Source organism: Chiroxiphia lanceolata, chromosome 20, assembly GCF_009829145.1.
Source record: "Chiroxiphia lanceolata isolate bChiLan1 chromosome 20, bChiLan1.pri, whole genome shotgun sequence".
Classification (NCBI taxonomy): domain Eukaryota; kingdom Metazoa; phylum Chordata; class Aves; order Passeriformes; family Pipridae; genus Chiroxiphia; species Chiroxiphia lanceolata.
The window spans coordinates 10,582,315-10,601,746 of NC_045656.1; the positions used below are offsets into that span (position 1 = coordinate 10,582,315).

At 49.0% G+C, this 19,432-nt stretch overlaps 1 protein-coding gene across 16 annotated transcripts in view; it reads right to left on the reverse strand.

Moving 5' to 3' along the window:
• MSI2 (musashi RNA binding protein 2) overlaps nt 1–19,432 on the reverse strand; it is a 224,684-nt gene that overhangs the window by 32,646 nt on the left and 172,606 nt on the right. For 15 of the 16 annotated variants that reach the window (XR_004360399.1, XR_004360398.1, XR_004360397.1 and 12 more), the window contains exons 9-10: nt 15,225–15,339; nt 8,896–8,970 (exon numbers count right to left, since the gene is read on the reverse strand). Coding sequence is in view for 11 of the 16 variants with exons in the window: in XM_032707177.1 (XP_032563068.1) it covers nt 8,896–8,970; nt 15,225–15,339 (190 nt within the window). In the remaining 5 variants the exon portion in view is untranslated. Of the gene's footprint in view, nt 1–4,163; nt 5,644–8,895; nt 8,971–15,224; nt 15,340–19,432 lie in introns of those variants that run through there. The other variant, XM_032707187.1, reaches the window with a different exon arrangement.

Sequence of the window (19,432 nt, forward strand, 5' to 3'; positions counted from 1 at the left end):
AATTATCATCCTGTGGTGTTTCAAGTGCAATAACCCTTTTGCAGTTATTCCACCGTACTGAAAACTGGGAAACTTCTCAAAGGCAAACAGTTTGTTCTAAAAAAACTATTTATTCAAAAAACCACAAACCAAAAAGCAAAAGCTGGCAGCTGATTTAGGTTATTTGCTCCACTTAAAACCTGTTTCTACCCTACAGCAGCTTCAAGGCTCCATCCCTCAAATATGCCCTATGGAAGTTCCCACCATCCAGCACTCAAACCTAGCATGTAACTGGGATTGTCCCTAATTAGCAACTGGTGAAACACAGAGAATCACAAGCTTCAAGTGAATAGATGACGGAGAATTTCAACCGAATCGCTTCCTAAAAGCAAGTAATTCTGTTCAATATGAAGTTGGTGGCTTCAATGAAAGCATTTAATAGAACCATGAAGTCATAGAATAGGACCTTAAAGATCATCTCGTTCCACCCCCCCATTTACCATCAATTTTTAATCAACAAGGTAAGTATAAAGGAAATGAGCGCTGCAGAGGAGGAAATACCTGTGAGCTCACTGGCCCCAAGCTGCCTCACAGCACGGCAGCTCTGAATTCCTGCATTTCAGTCACCTGCTGCTGGATGAACAAGGGCAGGCTAGATGGAACCACATTAAGGCACCTATTTAAAGTTCAGCAACGTGGCACTGATTTGCTTCAAGCCTCATTTCAGTTGCTCCGATGGTAAGGAAAATGAGCTATTTGGTTAAGCTGCTTGCTTCAATTTTTATGAATGACCTAAACTATCTGGGGAAGTATTATTTAAAGACAAGGTCCTTGATGATGAACAAAGGCATAAAAAGAATTTGTGTCTGGAGGCTGAAGCTAGAAAAATTCAACACAAAGAGGCAACGTAAAAGAGAAGGCAGTAAATCACAGGACAAGGTTACCAGAGGGTGGGAAACTCTTCCCCACCCACCCACGCGGAAGTGCTGAGCCCCTCTCAGAGATGCTGCAGCTCACCCAGCATGGTCATCACTGGCAGACAGGGCCCCTCCCAGTGCCCCACTGGAGGAAATGCTACTGGGCATCCCACAACCCACGCTGTAAGAACAGAGGAGAGGATTAGGATGCTGAGCCCAGAAACCTTCAGGGCATCACTGCAGTGACTACGTGTCACCGCTCCTGGGCAAGGCAGGACCTGAAAGCTCCTCAATGGTCAGCTGGAAATCCTACTACTAAACGTGATGGAAAAACATTCACATTTGAATGTTTCTGGGCTATAAGGAGACTGATCTCTTCAGGTTCTTTGCAACCCCAGCTCCAATTTTTAACAGCTTTACAGTTAAAAACTGTCTCTACTGAGGCATAAGGCATGAAGGCAGGTGAGCTGTTGTGCTCTGGCTTGCTCGGACACAGAGAATTCCTCACAGCAGGATGGGCATTACCAGATCATGTTCCTCCTTCTGTAGGGTTATCCACGTTTTCCTCCACACACGAGTGTTTGTGTTATGCCTCTTTACTCTTGTGAATAATTATTCTCATTACACCTCCCGGTCGCTGCAGCTGTGGCCTCTTCACAGCTGAAACCACTGCTCTGGATCTGCAGCATCACCCCAAAACACAAAGCCCTCCAGACACACTGGCAGGTTTGGAGGTTTTTTTTTCCTTTTCTCGATTCTCTGGCCCTCCAGGATCACTCATTTCCAAGGCAATGACCCCGAAGTTTTAAAGCCTCCAACTCCAGGCATGGATCAGTGAGCAGCTGAGAAAAGGACGATCAGCATTCAAGTTCAATGTTCAAGGTGTTCTTATTGCTCAGTTATTAAAGTTATCAGTACAGAAAAACCTAACGAAGGCTCTGGGCACTTCTGGTCCTCTGCCAGACATAGTGTTTGAGGAAACCTCAAGATGAGCCTCACTCACATCGAGGAGATGGAGCAGCAAAGGGAGACAGGCACCATTTTCAATAGTCACACTCTGCTGCCATCAGCAGTGGTGGCAAGCTGGACCACCAACTCAGATCAGCAGCTTTCTCTGGAAAACCTCATCTTAAATTCAATGATCAGATTATTTTAAGGGGTGGGGAAAATAGGAGGTGTAAAAGGCATTTTACACAAACCTCTGCAACTTTAAAAAACCACAACTCTTCTCAGAAAAACTGTGCTAAGAGGCAAAGGTGCTTCAGCTCTGCTCAGTCTCAGGGAACACCTCTAGAGACCCTTTTTTCCTGCATCAAAACACAAGCTACCGTCATCTAAGCAGAACTTGAAGGAGAACCTTCTAGCTGGAGATTTACGGGCTCTGCTACATTAATTTCTCAGCTTGCTGCCTGCAGTTCCAGCTGCTCCTCCCTCCAGGGATGCACCTGCAATGGGAACGGTCCCTCCTCAGCAAAAGAACACCCAAAATCCTAATTTTAAACCAGGTCCAGTCTACAGTCTTTGTTTTCAGTGATGGAGGCTGAAACGGAGAGGTGGGAAGAGGTAATTCAGGTGGTTCCAGCAGATTTCAAATGCACTCTGTGAACCAGTGATGCCATGCAGATGCAGTGACGTGTTCAGGTGAAAACAAGGCATGCAGTGCAGGGGTGATCAGAGCAGACTTTAAGCAGTTAAGAAAGGGTTAGACAAAGGAGTGAGAAACATCTCCAGCTCTGTTCCACATCTCTTAACTAACTGAACAGATGATTTAAAATAGGTTTTACATTTCCTAGTCCTATTTTGCAGCTGCCACCAAGTTCCCCTTTCCCGAGTGTTACATTTGATCATTCCAGTGTCACGACCAGACAAACTCTGCTCCCATTAGTAAATGTTATACAAGCCTTACACTTGTGTAACAGTGCTTGAAGAGTGTTTCACAGAGCTGACCCCTATTAATACTGACTCCATTGCTCCCTAGGGGTACAGAAGCCATGTGTAGGCAGCACTTTTAAAATCACTTTCCATCACCAGAGCAGTTGGGTGTTTGAGTACAGGGGAATGTGGCTCAGGGTCAAGGAAGCACCACACCCCCCACATTGGGTGTTTTACACCACTGCACCATGGTACAGATGGAATTTTTGGGATGCTGGAGCTACACTCTCTTCCTCCTATCCCCACTGCACTCACCTTAGAGGTTATTAACCACAGGGGAAACCTGCAGCAGCAACAGAACTTGAATCTGGGTGTCCTGAACACCAGACACAGGAACCCCCTTCCCTCATCTTCCTCTCTCAGACACTATGACACAGAAGGCTTAAGCATTTAAAAATAATTGTGCCCTTGTCTGTTATAATTCCCCTTGTCTTTGGCACCAGTTCCTTTTCCTTACACCAAAAATAACTACTTTCTAGTTATTACCTACTAGGCAAGAGCCACAAATAACTTTCACACAAAATATCTCCCTATCCAGCACTGATGGGCAACAAGTGAACAGTTTGGGACTGGTATCAGGAAAGAAACTAAATTAAGCTCTACAGATTCACACAAAGTTGGTTTAAATGCTCTTATAATAACAAAGCCCACCAGTCTAGACTTTGAACCATCCCAGTGGTATTTCCACTGCTCCAGGCACTGCAGGAGTGTGACCCCAGGCTGGGCTCCTGCCCTCTGCAGCACCATGATTAATAAGCAAACATATTTCCCTGAGCTCTGCAAAGTTCGTGAAAATATTTGTTTTTCCCACCTCTCCCCATACACAAAGGTTTTAATAAGCTTTAACAAACATACAAGCAAACAAACCCTTAATTAAAATAAATAATTTAAATTCCTGACCTGAAGGTTTCTACGAAACTTCGAGAATGCCCAAACATTCAGGTGATGATGAGAGAAGGTATAACTGGGATAAAGACAGCGCTGGAACATCCCACCACAGTGGTGGAGCATCAGTGGGGATGCTGCAATTTTAACACAGATCACTCCTCTCCCCCCAGTTACAAGTGCATTGTTGTCTTTTTTTTGGGGGTGTAATTTTTGCTGCAAACACACCTCATATGTGACTGTTCCTCTGCAGGTTCTTCAAACACCGGGTCACACACTCTGAGTGATGGTTGTTTTATTCTTTTATTCAACTGTCATTGGTACTGGTTATTTGGGGCATCCAAACCAAAATATTAAAACTGCAAGCTAAGAGAGCAGCAACACAGCAGATCCGTTGTAAACAATTTATTATTATTTTCTACCTCAGTTACTTACAGGAAAAAAAGTCATAAAAAAGAAAAAAAAAAAAAGAAAAGCACAGATGGACTATTTACAAAAAATGAGAAAATTCACAATAGCCGAAATGTTTGCAAATCATGCACACTAAGACAAGTTCACAAAAGCAAAGCAATTCATAGCAAAAAAACCCAAACAAAATAATAAGAAGCCATACAGATTAAAAAAAGCTATTGCCTGCAGAAAAGTCAAAAGAAAACTACCCAATTATTACATCAAGCATCTTTAATGAAATGAACAGCACAGCCGTGGATTGTAGAGCCTTTGACACTGACATTTTAAACAAGTGGATTAACAAACATTAAAATGCATTACAGTTCTACTGTAAGCATGCAACGTACTTCTCACAAACTTATCAAATGGGTAGAAACACTTCAAGAGAAGCAGAATTTAAATATAATGTGTGTTTTCTACCCAAAAGTCCAGAATCCAGTCTTGTTAAAGCCAATGGCAGGAGCTTTGCAGCTCTCCTGCGATTTGGGTGGAGATGAAGAGGAGCAATGCAGCTTAAGCAGGGAAAGCTTGGCCAGAATTTAGGAGATTCCCCCATGATTTGCAAGCAAAGTTTGGAAGGAGAAGCGGGTGCAGGAGTGTGCAGGAGCATCACCGGCTGCGGGGCAGGGGCGGTCAGAGCTCGGGATCACAGAATCCCAGAACGGTTTGGGTTGGAAGGGACCTTAAAGCTCATCTTGTTCCAAGGGCAGGGACACCTTCCACTAGACCAGGTTGCTCAGAGCTCCACGGGCTCTGGGAGCGGGGCAGGAATCGCTGGGGGAGCAGGAACTGCCTCAGCCCCTCTCTTGGTGGCATCTCGCCGTGGCCTTTGTGTGATTGTGGCAGCTCTCCAAGAGCCACCGATCCAAAGGGAACGGAATGAGGACACGTGTGGTCCCTGAGAGCCATCGGGTCACCCAATCGGAATAATCACACCCTGGGCTGCCAATGATCCCAGGGACAGAAGACACCCTTCTTGCTCCACCCTGGATACGATTTGTGCTACTGCTGGATGTCCCCATGTTAAAAAGCACCAGTCGCTCTCTCTGGGGCTGTTTGTGAGACCAAATCAACCCAATCACCCTTCCTACTTCATTGATAAAACGATTTCTAAGAAGTTTGTGAGAAGTCATGCCTTCGGAACGCCCCTGACCCCATCCTTGTGAGTTACATTCCAAGTGGGCATTAAAAACTCATAACAAAGCAGAGGAAAAAAAAAATAATAAAAAAATTAAAAAGCAAACTCAAAGCAGTGAGGATATGGAGCCTTTAAAAAAATAAAAATAAAATAAAAAGTCCAGTCAATCAAACCAGCCAGTAAGAGCAGCAATTTTTCAGTGGACATTGATATTAAACATGGACCACCCAGGCTTTCTCTGTCTCTCTCTCTCATTAGCACTGTAGTAAACCCCGATTAATTTGTTATGCATCTTTAAGAACTAGTTGATAAAAATTATGTCTTGTGAAATCGGCAAATAGTCTGCAAAGTGAAATAAGAACAGAAATTAATAGATTAAACTGAAAAGATAAGTCCCAGAAATAAAAAAAAATAAAATAAAAAAGAGACACAGAAAGGGAGTGATTGCAATTAAAATAAAAGAGGCAACGTACTGCGTGAGGAATGGATGGAGGGAATAACGGGATGGGAGGGGACAGAGCAGTCGCCAAAGGGTTGCACGTGTCTTGTCAATGGAGTCAGGGGCTGTCCCGTGCCATAGGAAATGGGAGATGTGGGAGAGGATGTGGGACAGCCTGTGAGGGGACCCTGCCCACAGCTCCAGCAGTGCTGTGTCCATCACGGACATGGGAAAGGGAATGCAAACAGGTGGGGTGTGGCATTTGTAACTCATTTCACTTGGACAACAGTAAATACCATCAAGGACAGTTCAACCAGGTGGGAATTCCCTGTTTTGGTTTTCATTTATGGAAATAGTAGCTAGGCAGTGTAACCTGTGCCGGGACAGACCAACAGCCCAGTGGGACAGTGCCTGTGCCCAGCACACGGGGACGGGCACATGCAGGAGAACACAACTGTACTGTGTGACACACACTGCCAGGCCTCCTCCCAGAGGAACCCCAGGAGTGTGACTGTACATTTACTGCACATTTACATTGACCACCACCATGTTTGGGTGTCGTGGAGCCGGGAGGCAGAGGAAGCTCTCAGACCAACAGCCCAGGATGCTCCTGCAGAAACAGCTGAGAATTTCTCTCTCCAAATCACAGCACTGAGATTTTGGACCTGACAACTTACAAAAAAAGCAGATTTCGGATTCCCCTCCATCGTTTTGCACGTGCCTGTCCCACACTCCAAGCCACAGCTGTACCACCATCCCCACAGGCACGTCTGCAAGTGCCAAAACACGTGAAGGGAAGGGTCAGCACCTCAACTCTTGCCCTGCTCCCAAATGGCTCCCTGGCACCAAGCTGTACTCCCCTGGCACTGGGCTCTCTGTCCCCAAACACTTGCTCCAGCAAGGGAGACATCCCATCCTGCTGTCTGGCCCCTGACCCCTCATGTTGCACCTCTGGCCAGGAGGCTCCCATGCCCTGCGTCGCTCTGACGGGTCATATTCTTGGAGACTGGAGCCTCAAATCATCTGAGAACCCCCCAACAACTCTGATAAGGTTCTGATTGCTGCTAAGGAAGAATGGTCTGAGTGGGAGTGGAGCAGGGGCAGAGCTTTGGGACAGGGAAACCCAACAAGGTGAGACAGGACCCTGAGCATCTCCCAGCGCTGCCCGGCTCCCGCAGGCTCACCATGGCCCACAGCTGGGGCACCTTTTTAGTGCTGACAACTCACTTGGATCTTTTTCTCCATATTCCATCTCTGCAGGAGACTGAAAATAACCAGGCAGTAACGGGAAGGCCTGCTTTGGAAAAACAAGGCCCTTAACAAAAATATATCTAAGGGCTCGAGTTGAAGGGTGCCTTTGCTGCCAGGCAGCAGACACGTTCGTTTTAGACATGTTTATAATTAAACTCATCTAAGCTCTGCTGATTTCCATCATTAAACCTATCAAAGGAGTCTCTCATTCAGTGCCTTCATACGTATCAGTTGCCACATGGAATCGTGAGGGCCGGGAGGAGAGTGTGAGACAACACACCAGCGCCTGCTGAGGCCTCCTCCTCACATCCAACTCCCGGCTGCAATCCTGCAGGACTGGACTCTCCCACTGGCTCCAATGGAGCAGTGGTGGGGTCTCCAGGGGGTCACCTGCCTTGTCCCCACCAGCACCATGTCACCCACTGCTGCTGGCCCTCCCTGCCCGGCACGACACCCCAGCAGCTCCACTGACACCCTGCTTGTTTCGGGCCTGGCCCAGGAGGGTGTAGCACAGGTGGGAAGAGACAGTTGAGCTTTTGGTAGAATTCAAAAAAATAAACCCTCACAGCGCTGCTACCCTCGGTGTTATCAGTCCTGCAAAAACCAGCTGCACAAAAGCCCCATCCCAAGGACACTGCTCGTCCTACAGATGATGACAATCCGTATTCTCCTAAAGCAGGGTCTCATCCTAATGACCTAGGGCCAGACACAAGGCTCTGTGTCTGCCCCAGCCTCCATGTCCAGCCACAGGCAGAGCCAAGCATCCATCCACATCCTTACCCATCCTAGAGGACCTTCCCATGAGCATGCTGGTTTTCCTCCTGCCCTGCTGCTGCTCACTACAGGGGGTTCATTTGGTTTCCCCATTACCCCAAGCTCCCACCCTGTTGTTCTGAGCCCCAAGGAGTGTGGCAGGAGGTGGTGGGGCTGCAGCATGTGAGTCCCTGTGATGAGGGCGCTCAGGAATTTAAGGTAAGGCCCGCTGGGGTCTCACGGTGGCCAGATGGGGCTTCAGCCACAAACACAGCAGTGCTGCTGGGCTTGTTTGAGCTGCTGGGAAAACCCCAGCGTGAAAGGAAAGGGGTCCTGTCCCGTGTGGTGTCAGTCCCACTGTGGATGTGCTGGAATGGACAAGGGGTTTTGGATGGGCTTTGCTGGATGCCCCATCCCTGGATGCATTCAAGGTCAGGCTGGACACAACTCTGTGCAACCTGATCTAGTGAAAATGTCCCTGCTCATTGCAAGGGGGATGGCCTTTGAAGGTCCCTTCCAGCCCAAACCACTCTATTCTGTGATTCTCTGATTTATTTTCTCCTGACCCCAGCCAGCCCAGCCCTGGCCCACCACGGCGGCAGCTACGCCAAGGAAAGGGGGAACCAACCAACGCCAAACTCCACCATCAACACACCAAAACTACTCCTGTGAAGGACCCCCGAGACCCCGACACAGAACACAGGAAGGTTGGACCTTTCACTCCAAAGCTGAATATTCACTTACCACAGGACAGCACGGGAAGGTGTGTGCGGGTCTCTGTGTGCGTGTGCGTGTCTGTGTGTAGCTCTATAATATATATGAAAGGAAAAACCCATCAAAGGGAGGGTAACAGCTCTTCAATGATCTCTCTTGCTTTATGTTTTAATTTAAGAAGTTTGTTTTCAAATAACCAGTACCAATTTACACGCTAGGAAAAAATGTACTTAAAATATGTCTCTGTAAATATCTATTTTAAAATAGTAAAAAAAAAAAAAAATTTGCTGTGGTGTGAGATGCTCCCTGCAGACTTGCCTGTCTCAGCTTGCAGCTACGGATTTAAATAAAAAGGAAAAAAAGAAAACAAACAAACAAACAAAAAAAAAGAAGGAAAGAGGGGAAATAAAGCAAATCTGCAAATGAAATGTACATACCTGGGAACTGATAACTGTAACTTGGGGCAAATCCAGGATATCCTCGGCCATACGTTGCAACAAAATTCGGGTAACCTAGACCACAGAAATGTCAAAGAAAAGAGAAAGAGAGAGAGAGAGAGATTGAGGATTAATGAAGAGTTTTGTTTTTTTTTTTTAATACAATACACAATGACAGGAAGGATGGGTGAGACTTGATTTTACAGAAGGTATTAAAAAATCAGATTTATTCTGTTCATGCCAAACTGCAGAGAGGTTTCATCATTACCCTGAATAGAAACATCTAGAGCTGGCCCAGCTCCGAGCAGGAGCCCTGTCACTCCGGTAATTAACATGCACTTTGGTGTCTGGAGCCCAAGGACTGTGCATACTTGTTAGCTGGAAGAGTAAATGCCAAATGCTAAGGCTAAACACATAACACGGGTTTGCTCTGACATTTGGAGAGCTTACAATGAATGTACTTTGCTTCAGAGCTATTGACAGTTGGAGATTAAGGTAGTAGTAATTCTTTATCCCGGGAGTGTGAAGGACAACAGTTAACACATCAAAGAGTTGGAGGCAGCAGCAGAAACGAGCCAGGGAGTCAAAGAGCTTTTAATTTTTCAGGAAAGTAAAAGGAAGCTGCGGGAGGCGCTTCCGAAAGCCATTTCTGAGGTAGAGCAGCAACACAGCCGACCCCTGGCAGCTCTGGGAGGGTTATCAGGAGAAAAAGCCTCCTGGGATCATTCTGTTCATAAAGATGCCTCAGTAAAAGCACGAAGTGGTAACTCTGCCCACTGGAATGAGCTGTCCTCTGTGGTCCCACTGTGGCTGTCTGCTGTGACCAGGATGGCCGATGCCCAAGGTGTCCTGTACACTCAGGAGGTTTCCTAGAATTCTAACCTCCTGTTGATTCTCAACCTTTCCTTGCTCAGTTTTCTTAAAAACAGGCACCGCTCTTTACAATTCCAGTGCACTTAATGCAACATCCCTGCTGATCCTCAGCGCCAGCCCAGACCTCTCCAGATCAAGAAAAGGAAAAGTTTGCTCCCACTATCTGAAGTCAGTGGGAATCTTGGCAGCAGCTGGGCTGGAGGCTGAGAACACGTTCAGCAGGCAAATGGCTCTTCTGGGGGGCTCCTACCTCTGCTTTTATTTATCCTTTAATACTCTCATCCATCACACGACTATTTTCCTGCTGCAGCAAGTCCCTCCATTTCCGACCAGATTTATACATACATATAACGTACTATTAATCATAATCTAAAACTGGAAGATAAAAATGCTTGGATGAATTCTGATTATGGGATTAAGCAGTGCCAAGCAAAGGCAGCCTTGCGACACCTGGACAGCACATTGCGCTCTCAGCGATATGTACACACCGCTTAGCCCTTGACTATTTATTTCACAGCTCTACAGGCTGGATTCCCTTAGAAACTAATCACCTCTGTCATTAAATCAGATCTTTCAGAGTTAAGCTTTACAAACCTTTTTTCCTTTCTGGTTTTTTTTTTAAACAACCCTATTGATAAATGGATTGTTTGCTAAGTAAGTAGCGTCATTAACACCACTGCTGAAAAATCGCCCCGCGGCGTCCGAGCGCAGCCCCTCTCCTTGCCAAGTGAAAAAATCAGGTTTTATTTTGACTCAGACAGTACTGAAGCAGATCTGTCAGCTCGTGACTTTCAGGGTGCAGGGGACTGATGTGCTGGGCAGCACCTGAGGTCTGCAGGTTGGTGCCTGTGACTCTGGCTGGATTGGCATGGTGGTAGATGGCAACTGCCCATAGTGGTTTTGGATGCCACCTCTTCTGCTGCCTGCCCTAGGATGGTCCTGCCCCCAGCCCAGGACAGTCCCGCTGCAGCCCCACTCTCCCTGGTCACACATGGCCGTGCCCGATGGCTGCGGCACCAGCCGAGCTGCCCGGGGGCTCCACCGGCACCACCAGAGCTCAACAGTCCCTAAGTCAGGCAGATGAAATCATAAATTTATAATACAACATTACTTCAATTTTCCTCTTCATTTACTGCTGCAGTGCCCGGCTCTGCTCTAACGACTCGAAGCCTGATCCACACGGAGGAATTGCCTGGCTGATCAACAGCGCGTTAACGCCACGCCCACGTGGATCCTTCATCGAGCCAAATCATGGCCATGCTGACCTACCCAACATTCCCATTAGGTGCCATCCTCATCCTGCACTGGACACCGAGCAGTTGATTTGCTTTGGTAGTCCTGAGGAATGACCAATCCCTCTAACTATCCCTTGCTGGTAAATCAAAATTCCAAGTTTTGCCAGGATCACCTCCTCTGAAGCAAGACCCTCCTGTTCGTGGGAGCAGAACTCAAAGCAGCAACCAAACCACCTTCACACCACCACTTCCACTGGGCTCCTGCCCAGGCCATGGAAATGTCTTTTCATTTTAATATTTGGTGATCCGAGATGCTCAATATGTGGGAACACTGAGCACATCAGGGACCTCTGAAAAATTAAGTCAAATGCTCTAGTAAATGCAAGAAAATTACTGTCTCCAAACGTTGCTCTGAGGAACCCCAGGCCGATTGCAAGGGAAGGCAGGGTCTTCCCACCAAAGCACAGTCCCACGCTGCAACAAAAATCCTGAGGGTCTTTCCCAAAAGAAACGTGCTGTGACCTTGATATAAGCACCTGTAGCATGAAGGAAAGAAAGCCAAAAATAATCCCCTATAGACACACAGGTGGTCATATCCTGGGGAGCAGCTACAGAGAGGAAACACATCTGCTGGAGAAGCTTCTCCCTTGGCCCTGGGCTGACCTGTCTCCTACTCCACAGGACTAAGGAGTGACATGACACTCATGGCAGCTGTGCCCATGGGCAGCGGGTGCTGCTGCCAGAGCCGGCGGTGCCAGAGCACCGTGCCAGCCTCCAGGGCAGCCTGTGCTAACCAAGGGCTCCCTGTCAGAATCCTGCCTCACAGGCAGCTGCTACTGCACTCAACAGTGTCTGATGGAAAAAGGAATGACTTTCTTTGAAGGGCACAAGCTTCTTTTATGCATGAGCTCAGCCTACCTAGACTGAGCGTGTGCAGGAACATACAGCCCTGCCAGAGACCTTCCGAAACCCCGTGATCCTACCGGACATCATGCCGGCACTCCAGGGGTGTAAGCTTTGGGGGACGAGTGCTCCTGTCTCCGGAGGGATTTGCAAGTTAAAGGAGTCCAATTTTAACATTAAACACCAGAAAGATGCCCACTGCCAGGAGAAATGAGTGCTGTGGGGTGCCAGCTCAGTCACATCCAGATCTGGGTGTCACCACCGGCACCACTGCCATGGTGGCTGCACTGTCCCAGAGAGTAGCTTCAGATGGGAGGGCAGACAAAGATCACCTGCTCTTAATGCTGCTTTCTTCTTTTCTCTCTTCTTTTCAAGTTTGCAGGCACAGACCTGAACAGAGGGAAAAAAGCTGTGGGGCATCATGTGACACCATCATGTCCTTGGGTGATAGGGCTCCTGGTCTGCACACCAGGACCAGGTGACAGCGGTGAGGTTCCAGGCACAGGGTGAACTTCCTGGTCACCAAACTGCTCCCACTGAGCCACAGACGTGTGCAGGGAGGGACACAGGACCTGTTCACGAGCATCCCCAGGGCTGGGGAGCAGCTCCTCCTGACAGGGAAGATGGGCTGACAGAGAGAGGGAGATTGGTGGAACCAAAAGTGTCCCGACCGCTCTTCATGCAGAGAGGCTCATTAATGCCTCTGCTCTCCCCAAGATCGTGTGTGTCCAACGAGCAGCCCGAGCCCCAGACAGCCCAGAAGCATTCCTGGCAGAAGGTTCAGCCTGCCCGCGCTCTCCAAGTCAAAAAATCCTTTCAGAAGAACACTTTAATTTTGCTCCAATCAACCAAATCATCACAGAAGCGGCTGCCTGCGCACCTTTAGACCCCAGCTGCTGTAGGCTCCTTGGGGAGGCTGTGATTAATGAAAAAGACCAACTTCCTTAATAGCTTTGGAGGGAGTTGCTCCCTGCTCCTTCCTTTGGGTTGTCTCGTGCGTTTGTTCCTCTGATTCCTCCTCTGCCCGTGAACAGCAGCTGGAGAAGGTGACCTTGAACAAGGGCTTCTGGAAACAGGTATAAAAATCCTTCCAGAGCAGCCCCACTTGCTCTGGTTCAGGCCAGTTGGGCATGGAACAGGAGGAACGGGATAGGGCTGACCCGGCCTCCTGAGACCCCGCACAACACTTGGCTGTGGCAGACGCTGTCTCCGGCACAAGGGGATTCTGTGCCTTGTCGTTTGATGGGTTAATTACACCCCTCTTCCCACAGGGATGGGCCCTGCAGCCTTTGAAATGGGGGGTTCTGACGGCCATCCAGGCAGCTCTGCTCTCCTGCACTGCAATCTCCTTGTTTAGCACTTAATTATTTAACACAGTGCCACTGTAGCAAGCAGGAACTGGGAAGATGAAACACCATCTAGAGTGGATAATGAAGCATCTGGCTTTCACCATGGATCAATCACTAGTGCTGAGCAAGTCACCCCAATTTGAAATGCAGGGAGGGCACGGTGCGAGACCCACCGGAGCAGCACGGGATGGGTTGGCCCAGACCCACCTCTGCAGCAGGACAGGGCCTGCCAACAGGTGCATCATCTCTTCCTCTGTGCAGGTCCACTTGCTGAGGGCTTCCTCCCTTACTTCCCACAGCTGGAAACAATCACTTCCCAGAGAGGCAGCTGCATTGGGAATGACCCCCGCTGCACCTGAGGGCTCAATTTATCCCTTCAGGACACTGAGGTGAACATGGTTCCACTCACCCCCTGCCCGGCTGCAAGGAGGGCTGAGGTCACGTGGTGGGCACAAGAGGGATGATGACACTGTGGATCTTCTTGGCTTCCCAGGGTGGCGTGGCCTCCCTCCTCCTGCAGCCAGGGGGGCTGGCCAGCACGGCGGCACCCACCACCTCCACCACCCCAACCCACAGGGGCACCACAGGTGGAAAAGGAAGAGGAACAGCAGAAATTGAGTACATTTGCTCGAGCACACTGCGAACACACAGGTAACGAAATCATGGACTGACTAGAGCGAGATAAATATTTTAAGCAGAAAATGTAATTTCCCAACACTGTGGGGCAGGGTGGCGGTGGAGCGTGGGGACAGCAAAACAGATGATCAGCTGAAATAACCCAATTACACGTCCCAGAAATGGATCACTCCAGCCACACAAACAGAAGTACTATTAATTCAGAGATAAAGCAAACATGGCAGGGAGTTTTTCCTATCAAATCAAGCGGTGCCTGGAGTCAGACACCTCAGCACAACAGCCTGATCCTCACAGGAACCAAGTCCTCTGACCTGATGTCCACCTCAGGAGCTTTGGGGTCCTCCAGCATCTCAGGCAGCCCCCAGACCTGCCTGGCAGAGCTCAGGGCAACCCAGCTTCCAAGGCTGGGTTTTGTGCTCAGTTTGTGGGATCATCTAAACACAGGACAGAAAATTCAAAGCATCCCAGAGAGGCTACACACCAGGGACATGAGCCTGGGAAAGGCTCTTTGCTGCCAGGGGACACCCCCAGATGCCCCTTATTCCCACAGGTTTTATGGACACAGCACGTGACAACTGAGGGAAAGTCCAAGGATACAGAGCAGAAAGTTGAAAATATATGGGGTTTTTACAAAAGAACATCAGCAATGGATTAGCAGCATTTTGGCTGAGGAGAGAGTATCCAGAGGTTGTCACGTTATATAGAAAGAACAACTATCTAGGCAGAAACAAATGAGAACCAATTATAACTAAATAGACCTTGCACACAAATAGAATTTTGCCATTAAATATCATTTATCCCATTTAATTAGTATTTTCTGGACACAACAGTCAGGACTAAAATACCATTCCATCTCCTTGAAACTTGTAATTATTGTTGCGACCTGTCCTGTTACGCATTTCCCTGCTTCCTCCATCCATGTCATTTAAGAACCAGCAAGATTTTCAATTATCTATGCTGAACTGTCAAAGCTACCTTTAAAAGAAGGGGAATAATGTGTGACTCAATTCCTCTAAAAAAGGGGAGAGATCATTTTTAGTCAGGATGAACACACTGCATCTTTCATCATTCTATTTTTTGCGAGTAAGAGTAAAACAGGCTATTTAAAACATCCATTTAAATGCAAATTTTTTATATTCCAGGCGGGGGGGGGAGTTAATCATTTACCACAGACAGGATTATTTTCTCCACTCCACCCCTGCTAAAAGTTTCAGCCTTGCACCCACGCAGGTGCAGGGGTTGGCTCACCCCTATGGTTTTAAGGGTTTGGGAATCAGGGAGACAACACGGGAGCCGCCGGCCCCGGGAGCTGCGCGGTGGCTCCGGCACTTACCCAACATTCCCATCCCCAGCATAAAAGCGTCCATGGTGTACGGCAATCCACGTGCCCTTCCTCTCGTCCCTGGTGGAAACATCACTTCTTTAGGTTGTGCTTTCTTACATTCTACCTATTGAGCAGAAACACGTACAAATGAGATGCAAATGAATTCCATGTAAATGTCAAACGCAGAACTGATCTACTTAAGGGGGGGAGGTTTATTTTTAGCGTTTGCCTTCCCCACACCTCCTCCCCCTCAAAGGTGAACTTTCAGAACGGCGTAACCAGATTTAAAAGAGCAAACGTGCATGTCTCTTTAACCACCAGGTGCAACCCCCCCAAAGATGACAGAAATGCTGAGTTAAGAAGTTCCGTGTTCCTGAAAGGAAAACCGGCACTCGTGGGACGGGATGAATGGAGGGAGGGCTCCGGCACGGCTCCGCTGCAATCGATAACGGAAAACGACTCCCAGCGATCATTACAAAAAGCTCCTTTTAAAATAGGAATAAGGAATCAATATTTCTGCCCAGCAGAAAATTTCTGTAAACCCTATTAATAAAGGATCTGCATTCTTCCAGCTACTCCCGCTGCCTTCGGAAGTTGCTTCACGCCACTAGAACCGCACAGCGATCCCTGCGTGAGATGCTGATCCAGCTCCGCAGGCAGCGGGACATGCAGGCCATCCAGCACCCTCAGCCACCCTCTTTCTGGCCAGGAAAAGGGAGAAATAAAGCAACTTTCCACAGTTCCTAGCAGTGCCAACTCACCCCTCCAGCTGACTGCCCCCGTGGTCCCCTTAGCACCGGTAATACAGTCGCACCAGTCAGCTGGTTTGGAGCTAACTGGAGCTGGCTGAACCCATTCCTATGGCTCTACACCTCAGTCCACGCTCTGAGCAACAGGATGATGTGCAGCCCAGCCCAGAGCTGCCTGGGGTGTGGGGATGCCCCACCTGCACAGTTTGCACGATGAGCATCACTTGTCTGAGAGCTGAATCCACAGGTTTGAGCTTTGTGCCTCTAACTTTGTTTTTCAACCAGTTCCTTGATCTTCTTTGCATGTTTACACTCCCTCCAGCCCTTGCCTGGCCATTTCAGAGTGGGAGCAGGGCTGCTGCAATCCAGGACCTCACTCCCAGCAGACATGGTGGCACAGAAACGTGCAGGGGCTTGGGAAGGGGCTATTTGTTGTGGAGGGTTGGTTCCAGGTCTCCCAATCCCTCCACCCCTGGCACAAGGTGTCCCATGTGAGCAGGCAGCTGCTCCAGGCAAACCCAGGATGTGGGATAACATGGCTCACCACCCTGGTGCCCAACAGCCCGAGCAGGGACTGTGTCCATCTTCTTAGGAAAACTGCCCGCCTGTTCCTAGGCAACCCCATCAGAGACAATCCCAGGTTTATGCAATTTTCAGAAAGGTTACCTGGCTGGAACAGGAGGATTTTAAACAAACCCACCTACTCCTCTCCCCTTCCTGTTGCCAACCTCCACAGACCCCATTTGCTTTGCTTCCTTGCAACACTTCTCAAAGCTACAATGCTCACACTCTGCCTGTGCTGTCAGAACACATGCCAGGCTGCCCCAACCCAGGGACTTGTGGAGCAAAATTCTCCTGGAGCTTCTCTTTGCTGCTTTTCTGCCAAGAAGTGTTTGGGTCCTGGCAGGAGGTAGCAGGAAAAGGGCAGAGAGGGATGAGGATGCTGGAACAGAGAGGTGGGTGGGCACAGCCCGAACACTGCTGCACAAAGGAAACAGCCCTAATTGGGCTGCACCCCTCCCAAAACCTCAGTGCCCTCAGAAAGCCTCCCAGACAAAAGCCTGCCCTGCCTCTCCTCCCCATCCAGTGTGAGGTCCTGGCACAGGTTGCCCAGAGAAGCTGTGGCTGCCCCATTGTTGGAAGTGTTCAAGGCCAAGTTGGACGGGGCTTGGAGCAACTTGGGACAGTGGAAGGTGTCCCTACCCATGGCAGGAGGCTGGAACAAGATAAACTTTAAGGTCCTTTCTGACTCAAACCACTCTGTGATTCTGTGAATCACTCCCAGAACCTCATGGATACGGCGAGCTCAGAATCCTGAGCACCAGCCCCAGCCTCCCACCGCCCCCACACCAGCACTGTAACATCCTCCCAAACTCTCCCTTGCTGATTTTTAAACAGGGGATCATTACACAGGAGTCTGCCAATCTGACTCCTCCACTCAGATGATGGGGGGAGCACCAGAAGTGCCACTACATTTCACAGCCACATCTTTTGGGATGGCCACAGCTCCCACCGTCACGGCAGCATTGGTTACACCTCCCAGCCACTGGCACTGCACAGTCAGGATGACAAAACCCATCTAGTCCGGGTGGATGGACAATTAACAGGAAAATGAAGTTGGGATTAGCACTGTTAGAAACAATAACCCGGTAATTAGCTTTTGCAACCACAACCCAGTCCACTGCTGCTCTCTGCAAGCCTGGCACCGCTTCTGATTCCACAGCACACGAGGATACAAAGGGAAAGGCAGTGAGCTGCAGAGGAGTTTTAACCCGGATTTAAAGGGGAAGAAAAAGTCACCAGTAGGAAGGAAAAATAATTTCTAAGCCTCTCTAAACAAGTATACCCCATATGGAGGGTGAGAATATTCTCTGTTACCCAGCAGAGACTCTCAACTCTCTCCCCATGGGAGGGATGACAAGCGGGATACGGGACCGGGAGCCTGGCCCAGATCAGCTGTCCTGGGGAAGAGACTGCCTGACTCCAGTCCTGGCAGCTCACCTTGGGGAGACTGTTACACTCCCCTGACAGCAGTGCCAGACCAGGAGGTGCTCTGGGAAGCTGCCCACACACCAGCCCATCAGCAAACTGGGACAATATAGGAAGAGGAGGTGAAGCACCACGTGAGTGGTGGGGGGCTTGGATGGTGCCTTGTCACCAACAGCAAAAGCAGAAAAAAAAGGGGGCTTGCTGCTCTTCTGCCAGAATCCAGCCCTGTCCTTCATGGGGAAGGGATGGAGGTGGCCATAACCACCCCACAGGCACAGTTACTGCAAGGGGAAACCCCAGAGGCAGCAGGGATGTCACGTGTGCCAGGATGTGCAATGGGGCTTCTCCAAGAGGGAATGTATTTGGATTTATGAGTCAGGGCTCAGCTCCTTATCGAATCACCCCCGAGAGCTGCCTGATGAGGGTCTTTGTATATAAATCTGGACCTCACTCAGACTTTCAGTTCAATGTTTCTGGGTATCTTAATAATTTCCAGATTTTTTCCACCTTCCTGTATGAGGATGTGCTGCACTTTCAGCAGCCCAACAAAGAAAGGTTTAACTCTTAGGCTAAAAAAAAGAAGAAAAAAAGGCAGGGAAACTAAAATTCACTATTTTTGTTTAGTCTAGTTTGGAGAATTAACCTTACACTGGGGTACTCCTGGGTCAAGCAGAGCAGTCGCAGCCACGGGAACCCAGGAGGGCTGAGCTGGGGAGTGAAAAGCCTCTTATACCCGGCCAACAAAACAGGCTGTCAGCTCTCAGCCCAGGATGTCTCTCAAACCCTGGCTAACAGCTTTCCAGGGAAACCAGGGCTATTTTCAGGAAAGCAGAATGCGCAGTATCCACAATGCACAAACCCCCACTGAACCACCCAAAGACAAGGAGACTTTGTCGTGCCAGAAACGTGTGATTTGCAGCTTGTTGGGGTTTGCTCACCTTGGGGACACCATGTCACTCACACCATGGCAAGCTGCACCAGGCAGCAGCAGAGGTCATAAGCTTATTTTAGAAAATGCCTTAGACCGTGGGTCTGTTGATGAGTCAGATCATTGACCAATGGCTGGGGCTTGGAACCAGATGAACTGGAACAGGCCCTGGCACAGGTTGCCCAGAGAAGCTGTGGCTGCCCCATCCCTGCAAGTGTCCAAGGCCAGGTTGGATGGGGCTCAGAGTAACCTGGGCTAGTGGAAGGTGTCCCTGCCCATGGCTGGGGGTGGAACAAGATGAGCTTTAAGGGCCCTTCCAGCCCAAACCAGTCTGTGACTGACAAAGGTGAGGTGGGGCCAATGGTTTGGCACCTCCTCAGACTACAAGAGAAGTCACCAGCTGTGGGTGGGCAGACGAGTCTGTCCCTAAATACATCCAGAGTGGGGAAGCTTCCTCTTGTCCCATGCAGGATGGAGAACCCAGCCTTGGAGACCCCCACAAGGGAAGTCTTGTCATTCAAAGCCCACTGAAGACAACACTAAACCAATTT